This window comes from Nymphaea colorata, chromosome 1 (genome assembly GCF_008831285.2).
Source record: "Nymphaea colorata isolate Beijing-Zhang1983 chromosome 1, ASM883128v2, whole genome shotgun sequence".
Lineage (NCBI taxonomy): Eukaryota > Viridiplantae > Streptophyta > Magnoliopsida > Nymphaeales > Nymphaeaceae > Nymphaea > Nymphaea colorata.
In genome coordinates this window covers 40,073,730-40,087,276 of record NC_045138.2, presented here as the reverse complement: position 1 = coordinate 40,087,276, position 13,547 = coordinate 40,073,730, and the positions used below count along the sequence as shown (strand labels likewise).

The 13,547-nt window shown below is 38.6% G+C and overlaps 1 protein-coding gene across 2 annotated transcripts; it reads left to right on the top strand.

The window, feature by feature from the left end:
- Positions 1 to 2,540: 2,540 nt before the first annotated feature.
- LOC116264401 (protein SEEDLING PLASTID DEVELOPMENT 1) lies at positions 2,541 to 9,608 on the top strand. Of its 2 annotated transcripts, XM_031644597.2 has the most exons (9): positions 2,543 to 3,280; positions 3,964 to 4,178; positions 4,464 to 4,614; positions 5,907 to 6,098; positions 7,781 to 7,943; positions 8,040 to 8,290; positions 8,524 to 8,697; positions 8,793 to 8,924; positions 9,049 to 9,608. In XM_031644597.2, the coding sequence occupies exons 1-9, from the start codon at positions 2,828 to 2,830 to the stop codon at positions 9,340 to 9,342; spliced, it is 2,025 nt and encodes a 674-aa protein (XP_031500457.1). In that variant the 5' UTR covers positions 2,543 to 2,827; the 3' UTR covers positions 9,343 to 9,608. The 2 variants fall into 2 exon arrangements, with proteins under 2 accessions (XP_031500465.1, XP_031500457.1); XM_031644605.2 differs by lacking the exon at positions 8,793 to 8,924 and having other exon boundaries at positions 2,541 to 3,280.
- The last annotated feature ends 3,939 nt before the right edge of the window (positions 9,609 to 13,547 follow it).

Sequence of the window (13,547 nt, the reverse complement as noted above, 5' to 3'; positions counted from 1 at the left end):
CGGATCGAATTGGTTTAAGAATTAAAAACTTTGACATCCAATCAAATAGTTCGGCAAAAGTCACATGGGTACTTCAGTAAAATCATGTATTCACGTCCGCAACAAAGTCTGTACTCGTGTACTTAAAGTAGTATTTGGATAGACTTGAGCTTTTTTTTTTTTTTGTAAAATTGATTCAAACTGCTGATTTAATTTTTTGAACTCAGGTTTAATTATAGTTTTTTGGTTATTACCCATTAACATGTGCTTTTATTTACATCACTTTTTTTATTTAAATATTACTATCATTTTGATGTTTTGTATTATATATATATTTGGTCGTACTCCCATACCCATATTTTTAAAAATCGTCATCTTATATCAACATATTCATACCGGAAACATGCTTATACCCATACGAGTTAGGTTCTGCTTCAAATAAATATCAAATTGAAATCCGACTTCAACTTGGATTCTTACATTCAATACCCATACATTTTAAAAGTTGAATTTGGTGGGTACGTTCAAAAGTGAGATCCAGAATGTGAACACAAAAAATTGATTGAGATATGCTATTAGACTTTCGGACCGTCCATATTCAAATTCGAATTTGAAAACATCCATCCAATGGGCTAAGCGTACATTTTGATTCGATTCTTTTCACTCAAATCCCTACTGCTAGGCGCCGTACAGAAACGTAAGTGGAGGGCTCAATCGAGTCTGACCTAATCAGAGTCCGACGTGAAATCGTTTTCTTTAATTAAACTAAAATAAATTCGATCTCTCTATCAATATGAATTCCAATTCTTTAGATCGGAACTGTTCATCATCAAGGAAGCAACAGCTTTGTATAAGAACGGAACATTTTGAGGCTCCAAAATTTAAATAATCTTATTGGAGAACAGCCAACACATGGTGCCATAACATATATTTATGATTATATTTGATGCACATGATTCAACGAATAAAGGGTCTAAAAGCTCTATTGGTTTCATTCGGCCCCAACTTGACTCGACACCGACTCCTTATGTCGTTTAGCACCGGAGAATATCCGTGCTGCTTGTTCCATATCTTACATTCGTCCAAGTCTAAAGGTTGTTTCGTTTGATTGCGGGAACTAAGTGAACACCAATTTTAGAAATGTAGCATCTGTGCAAGTCACTTGACAATTTCAGTCATCAATTTGGTTGTCAATGCAGCATCCTGATTAGATTGACAAGAGAAAATGAACGGTTCTCATAATGCCCAAAATCGGCTCACCTCTATCTGAGGTGAAATGCATGGAAAATGTACAAGACGTTCATGTTTGACTTACACCATGTTTGGATGGAAGGAAAATCAGGGAAAAGGAGGGAAAGGGTGGTAAAAAGCTCTATTTGGTTCCCTAATTAAAGATGAGAGAAATGAACAAAAAAAAAAAAAACTTGTTTGGATGCAAGGAAAAAGAAAGGAAACCCTGTCATAATTAATTTGATTAAGTTTTCATGCTAGAATTCAAATTTGAGTATCGAAAACTGTACATGAGAATTAATGTTACATGAATATTAATGTTTAGGAGACATTTATGAGATAATGTTGCATTTCAAAGATTGCAGTATTTTTTGTTACCGCCAAGCGCCTTCAATGGGAATCAATGATAGCATTTGGAAGGGGCTAGCATTTAGATCCTTCTTATATAAAGCTGATCAAATGGGTTTATAGTTAGAGAGAAGGTTGAGTATAATTGATCCTTCTCAAATGGTTTTGGAATAAAAGAACGAATCTCGTAAACTACTACTGCCATTAAACTTGATCTGCCGACACTTCCATTGCAAAGTCCACTTATACTGGAAGGTTAGTGAAATTCGAATATCAAATAAGTAACTATATATATATATCTCCAACTAACAAAGAGATTTTGGTAAAATTGCCACATATGAAATTAAGCACAATTTTGCAAAGAAATATCGTCGACACAAATATCACCATAACATGATCATCTCATAGCTATTGTGAACGAATCGAATAAGATGGTTCTATTTTTCAATCTTTCTGACTTGCTCTTACGGAACCAAGGTCGAAAAGATTGAGAAAGTCAGTCAATCATTCACAACCATTGTTGGAAGATTACTCGGAAAGTTAAGAATTAGTATTTCTTTTTTAAAATGGAATGGATTCGGTCTTATACATGTAATAAAAAAAGAAAAAAGAAGATGAGTTCTTCTTTCTTTTATCACTTAGCACCCGTGCGTGCGAGATGAAATTTCATTGGAGACAATGTTTGGTTGACGCATTTTTCCCACCAAAGTATGCTCACATATTTTCAAGAACATTTCGTGTAACCCTCGCCTTCAATCTTAGAATGAAATATTCGTCATGCTTGTCCAAGAACATTTTTTCCAATAAAATTTTTTCTAAGATGGACAATTTTTTAGAACAAGACGTACCAAGCGTGAAGCCGTCCATGTTTGTATTGCTCAAAGCTTATAGGATAATAGGGCGGTATGACTTTCGTGTAACTCTCCGTCCTTTGTTTGCGGGACACCCGCCAGGCGCGAACCGGCGATACAGACAACCTTAACTACCCGGCTTGGGTGGGCGTTGGAACCGGGAACGCAGACCGCTCGTGCTGAACCAGATCCAGACCGCTGGATACCGGGCAGAGCCGTTAGCCAAATCGTGAAGACAACTGTGGCCTGGTTATGCTTTGTTTCTTGCCGGGTGGGCGCTCGTCTGGTAGCTGGAGCCTGGTGCCTTATCGCTGGCGGAGAAGGCCGACGACCGGGGCCTCACCCGGCGAGAAGCCAACCAAAGGAACCACGTACTAGGAAAATAGCGGCGGCCAACCAGCGTGAAGCCCTTGACCTCGATGTTCTCCTGCCAATTCCCGCCATCGTCTCTCCCGCCCAATTCAATCCATACTTTCCACCTTCATTCTCGTCTCCATCTGAAAGCGCCACCTCTCCTCCGTTCACCCTTCCCTCTGAGCCGTTGCAATCTCCCTTCCTCGGCCCCTCTTACCCCTTCTTCTGACGTACCATGTCGTACTGCTATCTTCGCACTCTCGTGCGCCAAGAACAACCACCATGGTTCTGCCGGTTCGGCGGTATCGGCGAGCGGTTTCGAGGCGGAGTTGGATCGGCTCTTGGAGCTTCTGCCTGATTCTATGCGAGCGAAGCTGCGCGAGCACCCTGAATTCCTTGACTTGATCGAGGTGGTAATGGATTTGGGCCGGCGGCCGCTCGCCCGGTTCCCTTCCGGCGATTTCTTCCTCTCCGAGACGCCTGTCAATTTCTTAGACTTGCAGCAAGCCACATCCTTGGTAAGCTCGATCCACCCTGCCTCCAATTCCTCCACGATAAAATTGTATGCAGTGTTATACCGTCATGCGAATTGGGGCATCTTGAGTTAATTGTCTTTAACGTCTCAGCGTAACCTGTTTATTTCGCTTTTCGATTGGATTCCCGAGTGCAGTGAGCTGATTGAATCCGTAATCTTAACTCGTTATTTACGAAAGAAAATGCTCAACTAACTATTCAGATTAAAACTCGTGTTCGACGTCGTGAACTTGCTTCTCATGGATTCGTCTTGTTCGCCTGGCTGTTGAGAAGTCTGATTTTGTTTTCTGGAGATGGATGGAATAGTTTGGTAGATGGGAAGATGAGAATTGCTATTTTTCGTCATCTGCCATTGAAATTTCTGGAGGATTTTGTGTGAACAAAAATTGTTCAATTCGTTATTTTCCTTTTTTACTGGGCAAGACGTAAGTTGGTGCACATATGTTTTTTTTTTTTTTCTTCCACTTCTCGTTCCAAGGGACCTCCGCACTCCGCAGAGTAGAGTTTTAATATTTGCTAAGTAACATCTTTTGAGATTGTGGCATACATGGAATTCTCTAATTTAGGGCGTCTCCTTTTTTACAAATTTCAGTAAATTCTAATAAGAAAATCAGAGGCGTGCTTCAAGAAGTGGACTCTAGTCTGATATGTGGTTTGTCCGTGTCAGGTTGGTGATTTTGCTGATGACAACCGTGCTGGAATCAGTCGAACCTTACATCGTGTAAGCGCTATAAGAAACCGGAAGGGTGTAATTGTAGGTTTGACCTGTCGAGTTGGAAGAGCAGTGACTGGCAGTGCAAATATGGTGCGGGACTTGGTAAAAGATGGAGCTTCTCTATTACTAATTGGCCCACCTGGTGTTGGAAAAACCACGCTCATTAGGTACTATATTATTTGATCAACCAAAAAGAGTTTTGGTCATCCTGGTGCATTTATCTTGATTTGGACTCGAAATCTGTCAAATTATGTGTTTTTTGGTTTTATCAGTTCGTTTTTATTTTCATGTCCTTTGTCCTTTTTTCCCTTCCTTTTGGACAGTTGGCTCTACTTGCTAATTTTTTCCTCAATTCCTTGAGGATTACGTGGTTGTATTCTAGGACGACCCTACATTATTATGTGAACATGAAGAGTTCATCTTGGCATTGTCGAATCCTTGATTTTGTGCAGAGAAATTGCTAGAATGCTGGCTGATGATTATAGCAAACGGGTCATGATTGTTGATACATCAAATGAAATAGGCGGTGATGGAGATATTCCTCATGCAGGTATTGGTGGTGCTCGCAGAATGCAAGTTCCAAATGCTGATATGCAACATAAGGTTATCAACATGTGGATTGAATTATGTTACTTTCACCTAATGTATACTCTGCAGTTATTTTAGGTGCATTTGCGTAACATGAGTTAATGGAATTATGGAACTTGTGAATCTTCTAGCAGAGGGGCAGTGAGATCCTTGCAGAATATAAAAGATTTGAGTGCAAGAAGGGCAGTTGGATTAAGTAAAAGGGCATTAGTTTCATCTTTTCAGGGCTAAAGTCCCACCGCATCCAGCCATCTTGGAGTCAATTACAAAGTGTAACTAAATGTTGTATGTACTACACATTTTAGCACAACAATATTCTCAAGGAAAGAGTTAAAAGAAGTTAAGATTTGGAACAGTCTAATTGAACTTATATAGGCTATTGTACATACAAACACACAATAATCAACTACGTCCCTACTCACTGGCAAGTTCTTTCTCAAAAGTGTTGTGAAGAGGCTTAGACGTTTTTGCATATAACTCCTTGCTATCCTATTTTCTTTCAATTTTGAATTTTAATTTTAATTTACTTTATTTAAGTTATTCATTTTAATTTATTTTTTTTAAGCATGGCAAATATTATAACTAGTAAGTAGTTTTAGTATGGAAATTTGATATTTATTCAGCTTTCATAAATTAAAGTAAAAAGTTAAAAACAATTTCTTTCTTCAAATACAAGGGCAGAACCTTCTCTCTCTCTCTCTCTCTCTCTTGCACACACACACACACACACACACATTTTCCACCATTTTTTTGTAAAATTCCTCTATTTTGTTTCCATAAACATTAAGGAAGATTATACAAAGCAAGACCTTGTGTTCATTAATAGTTCTCTTATAGTTAAATTAGATGGTGGGCTTACTAGATGGCTAAAAGATGCATTAGCCAGTTACTTTAACTAACAGATCACTATTATGCCATGAACACAGATGAAGAGATATATCAATGTCTTCATGAATTTTTGTTGTGCAAATGCGTTTTTGAGACTTTATAGAATTTATTGCTTGCGAACAGTTACAACAAGCAATAAACATTACGACAACATGCAGCTATGTAGTTTTCTCTTGAACCTTTTAAACAATTTCTCAGAGCACTTCTGGTCAAATTCACAAACTATGCCTCTTTTCTTTTAGTCAACTTAGTTTATTTACTAACTATCACACAAATGTTAATTTTTTCTTAATTTATTTGATTCTTATATTATTTAATTTAATTTAATTTTTGGTTAAACACTTCATCCTACCAAGTGGCTGAATACATGGTGTCAACTGAAAGTTTCTTAGCTGATGTTTTCTGTGCACTTGTCCCAGGTTTTGATCGAAGCAGTGGAGAACCACATGCCTCAAGTGATTGTAATAGATGAAATAGGTACTAAGCTTGAGGCACTTGCAGCCAGTACAATTGCCCAGCGTGGAATTCAGCTTGTTGCAACAGCTCATGGCGTGACATTTGAGAACTTAGTCATGAACCCTTCTTTGGACATTCTTGTGGGAGGAATACAAGTAAAGTGGCTGCTGAACATTTAGTCTTTATTGACTGTTCATTATAAGTGCATCCCAGGTCAGACTTACTATGTTTCTTGTTGTCAATCAAAGTTCACGAAGAGATATGCAGGATGCCTTATTCTAGTTTGAATGATGTTGTGTGTCATCTTGGATTGCCTGCCACGGTAAAAGTTTTCTGGATTGGAAGGCTTCAAGTTGTCTTTCCCTTTTTCTTTTGACAGGCAAATCTAGTAGTTGCCACTAATGAGCCTGAAAGACTTCACTGCCCCTTAGAGTAATGGAAGAAATGTTCCTTTATTTCCTTTGCATTTTTTTAGCACATCACATCCAATGCAAACAATAACAAGGCATTGCTTTTCTATTTATGCACTAGTTATCCGAAAGCAGGGATAGTTAAGACCTCAAGGGCTCTGGTTGTCTAGAGTAGAAAGTACTACATCAATACTTGTTATAGCAATCAAACAAATCTCAGGTTAATATCGAAATGCAAATTCAACATCATATAGTAGTAGTCTAGTAGCTGACATATGAAGCACTAGAAATACACATTCCATTATTAGGAGTCTGTATGGTAACTACTTTAGGTCACTTATTTTCTTTTGTCATGATTATGTGATCTATTAATTTAAGGGGCAACAAATTAGGATTAGACATGAAGATAATACTCTGAGGAGAGCATCCTGAACTTCGACATTTCTTTGAACTGACAGGTGAGTACATTATAGGCGAGGAAAATTTTGAACATGAAAGGAGGTACCAAAATTTTAGCACAAGGATGAACATACTGGAAATTACAAATTTGTAACTATTATGTCATGTTGACGGAGACTAGGTCCAAAGGAAACCTAACTGTATGATACATATGATACATATTAAATTGGACATTTCTGTATGCTTGATGCATCTGCGTGTGGATGGGACGTGGTGCTGGTGCAGGTTTGGCAGTTGGCACTTAGTACATGAGATAGGGAGTATCTTGTGCTGGGGATGGTGCTGACATGCATGACACGGCGTTTCACTCTCACCCCTATGGAAAATGTGTAAAATACTAAAACCAGAACCAAGTGGACTGTTTTTCAGGTCTCCTCCCTCTACCTAACATCCATCATTCCTAAGGCAGGGAGGATGATTGTGTGGATGGGAAAAAATAAAAAAATGAAGGGAGAAAAAAGTGATACAGTGGGAGAGAAAAGAAAGGTCGAACCCATTTCCTGTGTATGTGTGTTTATATATATATATACTTACATTTTGTCAGTCTGTTCTCATATTCTCTTCATGGGTACCAATATTGTCAGAATTGGCCTGGATCAGCTGATTCAAATTGAATTGGTGGCAAACCAATTCAATTTTCTGGCTGATTCATGGGTGTCACATATGAGCTTTTAATTTTTTTTCAAAATATCTTAAGATTTTTTTATATGCTTAATTAATTTATATTATTTTCATGTATTTTGAATGATTTCTAAAATATTTTTCCTGATTCACAACTGATTCAGCTGAATTGATGAATCTGGTGTTAGGAACTGATTTTTACTACATTGATTGGTACTCTACCTATACATGAAAGTTGAAACTGTGATATAGGTGGTTACAATTGCATTGATGTTTTTAGAAATATCAAGTGAAGCAGAAAGGAAAGTTTTACTTTCTGATCTTTTGCTTTTATGCATGAATTGAAGAGTGTGACACTTGGCGATGAAGAGGCCACAAGGAGAGGCGTCCAAAAGTCCATCCTTGAGAGAAAAGGCCCAGCAACATTTAACTGTGGTGTGGAAATTATGTCAAAAACTGAGCTGCGAGTCCATCGTAATCTGGAAGAAACAGTTGATAGTCTTCTTGCGGGTAAAATTTTGACTGCTAGGATGGATGATCAATTTGTAACAGTTGTTTGTTCAAATCTTTGATCTCACGTTTTCCAACTTCTGTTTTATGTGACAGGTCGTTTCCCCACTTATGAGGTCCGCTGCCTAAATGCAAAACCATTTACACGTGAAGGGCCTAGTACTCTGAACAGTGAAATTTCACATGATGCAACAACCTGGAAACAAAAAAGAACTATTACTGATGATAATAATTGTGAGATAGATGGCAGGGATATTGCACGTGAGGAACCTATTGCTGAAAATACGACAAATACGGTGAAGGATTCCTACACAAAGAACATCCACATCTATCTTTATGTATACGGGGTAAGAAAAATTTCTTACAGAACATTATTTATTATCTTGAGCTTGGCCATGTGCTTTGGAAAACATATATTTAGTTGTCCTTCCTCATGCTTTGCATGAGTGCATATGTTGCTATAGGCTAACCGTGTATCTATATTATACTTGCACTAATCGTGGTTGAGATGCATTAGCTACTGAGAATAATAAAGTAATAGGTGAAAGTTTCTTACCCAGGTGCATGTGGTCTTTTTCAGCTTGTTGAGTCAAACATTCTGCAAGCACTCAAACTTCTACAGCTTGAGGACCTCGTAAATCTAACTGATGATATAAGCAAAGCAAATGCGTTGCTTGCCTTGCAATCCAAGCTGAAGAATTCACGCATCCAAGGAGTAGCAAGATCCCTTGACATTCCCATTCATGCAACAAAGGTAATGTCTTGAAGCATTGATCATTTTAGAAGTTACAATCGATAAGCATTTTCATGGTCATGGCTTGAATCATGTGAATCTGATGCTTTCTGCAGTCATCATCTGCTACGCATATAACAAAAGCTATAAATAAAATAATGAGTGAACTGTCTTATGACTTCGATTATGGAAGCAAGCTTACTGATGAACCTGATGGCACATCACCTGAGAAAGTTGATGCCCTAGAGGTGAGGAATGAGGATGTATTGCATGTTTTTATACTCTAGGAGGAATGAGTTTAACTAGGTAATCTATAATCAGAGATGCTGTTTATTAATTAAACCAAATTTCTAACTGCTTTGTTGTAAGCAGGAAGCCAGACTAGCCATCGAGCACATTGTAATCCCGAAAGGACAGCAGGTGGAACTGCTTCCAAGACCAACAAAGATCATTGCCATGCAAATGGATCTTGTAAAAAGTTACCGGCTAAGTTCAGAGAAAGTTGGAAAGGAGCACAAAATGCGACTGAGAATTCTTCCATATCACGGGAAAGAAGTTGGTGCCAATGAACCTGGTAACGAATCTGAAAATGATGTGGACACTAACAGTACCGGTTACACAAAAAGTAGTCCTGACATAGACAGACTGCCAATTTTGCCGAATTAGTTTTCTGTATAGTCTGTAAATTTGTAATTAACTGCATCGCCGTCTTGGGCAGTCGTGTTGCATTCTATTGTCGGGCTTTTCTTTCATATACACATATTGGAAAGCTGGTTTTGTGGCAATTGGGTTCCATCTTGTTGTAAGTTTTCAATTTTGAGACCGCTGGAATAGAGAAAAAGCTGCTGTCAAGGTTTCTGATTAAAATTGAACGGAGAGATTCTGAATTCGATCGGTTTCCCTGAAATAAGAAAAGCCAGAGACTTGTATCATGTTTATTCTGGCAGGATAAACTAGAACAACAGGGATACGTAACATCTGCTCTACGGTTCTGAGAACTGATGGAGGATCTAAAGGGCTGCCTTTTCTCCCTCTCTGAAACAAGTTAGAACAGAGCCCTCTAGGGGGCAGCAAAGTCCCACGGATAAAAACTACTACGGACTTAGTTTAAAAGCAAACACGTAACCTCTTATGTGATATTCAACATCAGCTGCATTCAGTCAATTCAAATGGCTAACGCACCACTAAAAGCAACGATGTGTTCACACTACTTGGTTACCTTTGTATGGTCATGAGGTGTTGTTATTGAAGTTTTCCACTGCTTCAAGAAAGATATTCTTGTCAAACTAGAAACAACGAGGACCGTGTTTCAGATTCAAACAAGATAAGAGATCCGCAGCACCGGTCCGATGAGGTTATAAAAAGCGAGGAAATATGACACTCCAGATTAATTATCAATACTTATACTATATGATGAATTAGATATATTTGCTTTAACTACAATTGGGTTCGTTTACCTAAAAAAGAAAGAAAGGAAAACTAGATGCATAAATGATGTTCAAGGATGCTGCAAAATGGGATGATATATTCGTCCGAAGAGCATTAAACAATAACCCAATAGTGATTTTAAGTCAAATAAAATATGAAAGGCCTTCACCTACGTAAAACTTAGTGTTAAAGGATCATTTATGTGCAATATTTTAATGCTTTCCCCACCGGCCCATCATGTTCCATTAGTCCACATGGAATTAGGACTAACAGATATGGGAAATGAGTAAAAGACTAGTTTTCAAGTCTCCTTTCCTTTCCAAGATTTATCCATCTTGGAGAGAAGTATGGCTGCAGGAGGGAAAAAAAAAGGAGATAGTGACAGAGAAAAAAGAAGGCGGAGAAAAGGTCAGTGATGATGATATATTTGAGTTGCTAAAACGCTTTTTGAAGTATTGGAAGAATGACGTGCAGAATTTATCTCAAGTCATCAAAGTAAAGGGGACTTTTTGTTCTTTTGTGCTACACCTTCTAGCGAAGATGGGTCAAACTTAGAGCTCATACAGTGACATACTAAAGAGTGTATATCACTATCCGCCACTACTTGGTCTACTCAGAATGATTTATATCCACATCACCGTCGATCTTATCTCAAGAATTCCAACTGACTTTCTTCATGACTCGTTAACCTTATCGATTACAAGGATAAATCCACCAAGAATGAAGCAAAATTTTGTTTACACAGTCTTTCCTTTTTCTCTTTATTTTTGGGCATAAGTATAGGCTCCTGTTTTTATTATTCAAAACCATGCTTAATTCGCTCTCTCTTATACATATATATATACTCATTTCTACCCCTATGTTCGAAACAAGCATTTAGAGCATGGTTAATTAATCAAGAAGTTGGAACTTCATCAATTTTGCCGTCATTATGTGTTAGTCCATAGTTGTTGGACAATCACAATCCCATGTTATCAATGTTCCATATTAGAGTGTATCAGCCGATATGTATTACATCTGCTCCTGGTTACAAGAGACCAAAGCATGTTTTGATTTTTTAGTTTTTCGTGTTCTAAATTATTTTTATATATTTTAAATCTTCTCAATTCATAAAGAACAAAGTTGGACCCCAGGATTTCACAATCACAGATGTCAGCAGGATATGATTAAATTTCAAAGTCTGAATGATTCATGACTTTGGAAAGGAATTCCAGACCATGCATCTTGATTGCATGGAACTATAGATATCGATGAAGCTCACCTCAGCCGGTTGGCCCCCCAATTCTAAAGGTGTTCTTAAGAAGATTATAAGCGTTTTCCCCCACTCACGCATGAATCTGGCGTTCAAGAGTACCGGATACGTCATGCTGATGAACAGCGATAAGATCCCGTACGTTAAACAATTATCCCATTAGCTACTAATCCAACCCATCATGTAATCTTCTCACTAATGAAAGACAACATAGGAATTTGTAGCCGCATAAATAGCATGTTGGTATATATATATATAAAACACCATTTCTTTTTATGTAGAAGCCATATACTCTATACCTTGTTGGCGTTAGCATTTCTTTTGAGTGCGGACGGCAAGTGCTCCCACTATCTCAGTTCTTAATCAAGTATCTATCTATCTATCTATCTATCTATCTATCTCGGTTGACAGTTTGACTATGTTCAATCAGAATGATCGCGACATGAGTAAGCATTTTTTTTTTCCTTATTAAATGGAAGCTTCGGGTTTGACCTTTCATTGGAAATCACGCGCTTAGACGAGCTTGTTTCGTACAAAATGAATGTAATTGCCAGTCTATAAAGTCGCAAGAAGATATTTTTTGTTTATGCACATTGAATATATAGATAACAAATTTTAGTTGATCTTGAGGGAGTGACTCGGATCTTATGGGATTGATCCATACCTAAATTTGATTGAATCCAATCATTAAAAACAAGATTTCAGATGACACAACCTACTGAATGTTGCGATTGAGAGTCATATATTACGTTTGGTTTGCTTTCTACTGCACCTTGTATATATTTCACCGTTTATCTTTTGGGTTGAAAGGAGACTGGGGTCAGAGAAGCAACAGTTACAATACCAAGAGAAATTGAACTTAATAGCTATACATATCTAGCATGAATGGAAGGGATTTCCAAATATCAAACCTGCGATCTGGATCCAACTCCAAATCTAAGGATTGGTTTAAGAAAGAACGTGCATGCGTGTGTGGCACTCTCCAATCAAAGGCTAAGATTTCTTGGATGTTGCATGCGTGTGTGGCATCCTCTATATGCATGGCCACCCTTTCCGGCGTCACATACACGACCCACCAACAGCAGCGCGACACGTGGACACGAATGTTATGGGCAGCCCTAAAGGCAAACTTTGCCTGACTAGATTATCAATAGCACTGCATGGGATTGGATGATAAAATCTTCTCCTCTCCCATGGATATGCGTCCCTGATCTGATAGAAGAACAAACAAATCAAACACACATATAAATATGTATATATATTATATATATAAATATGATAGAGAGAGAGAGAGAGCCGAGGAAAAGGAAAGATTCATTAAGGAAATTAAAATTGAGAGAGAGGACGCAGCGAAATTCCGAGGGGTGTTTGGTAGAGGAGATTAATGGAGGACCCAGAGTGGCGACGGTTGATGGCATTTTTAAATTCCTTAGAAGGTTAGTTAATGGCATGTAACGGGCAGAAGCAGAAGCCATCAGGCCTCCTCATCATCACCACTTTCACGCACTCATTCCCTCTCTTTTCATTTTTTTATACATACAGTTGCAGAGGAGTTCTTTAAACTAAGATGGTGACAGAATCGACTGCTGCAAGCCTGCAACTATAAAAGCCCACGACCTGCTGAACTTGCAGCATCAATCGCCATGGCTAGCTTGAGAAACTGGGTGGCAGTGGCGGTGGTAGTGGCTCTCATCTGCACTCAAGGAGTTGTGTCTGATGCCGGCGGCGGTGGGGGAATGACGGCGAGGGAGAGGAAACGCCTTGAATCGAATCGGAAGCTGCGCCATGGCAGCGGATCATCGGCATTCGGAGGGAGGGGGAGGAGTAAGAGGATGGCGGAGGCAGGGTACGAGTCCAAGAGGCTGAGTCCCGGAGGTCCCGACCCCCAGCACCACTTCCAGTCTAATTCCTAACTTAAAAACTTTTTTGCACGTAGTTCTCTTGACCCTTTTTACTCTCAAGATCAAAGAGAAGAGGCATGAAAGTTTTGTCCCCCGAGTGACTTCAAACGTTTGAATGTAAATGTATGTCATGCAATTTTCTGTCCAATAAATTGTTGTATGCTCTCTCTCTCTCTCTCCCTCTGTGTGTGTGTGTGTGTGTGTGCAGGTAGATATATATATAGTCATTGGCAAGAATATTTAAGCTTCTTTTACAGAATCGACAAGGTTTTGCAGCAATCTGCTATATA

Excerpts from the sequence above, each read along its gene's own strand:
- LOC116264401 (XM_031644597.2), top strand. The coding sequence starts at position 2,828 with ATGTTCTCCTGCCAATTCCCGCCATCGTCTCTCCCGCCCAATTCAATC. Across the intron at positions 4,179-4,463 it reads GGAAAAACCACGCTCATTAG|AGAAATTGCTAGAATGCTGG; the intron begins GTACTATATTAT and ends GATTTTGTGCAG. Across the intron at positions 4,615-5,906 it reads ATGCTGATATGCAACATAAG|GTTTTGATCGAAGCAGTGGA; the intron begins GTTATCAACATG and ends CACTTGTCCCAG.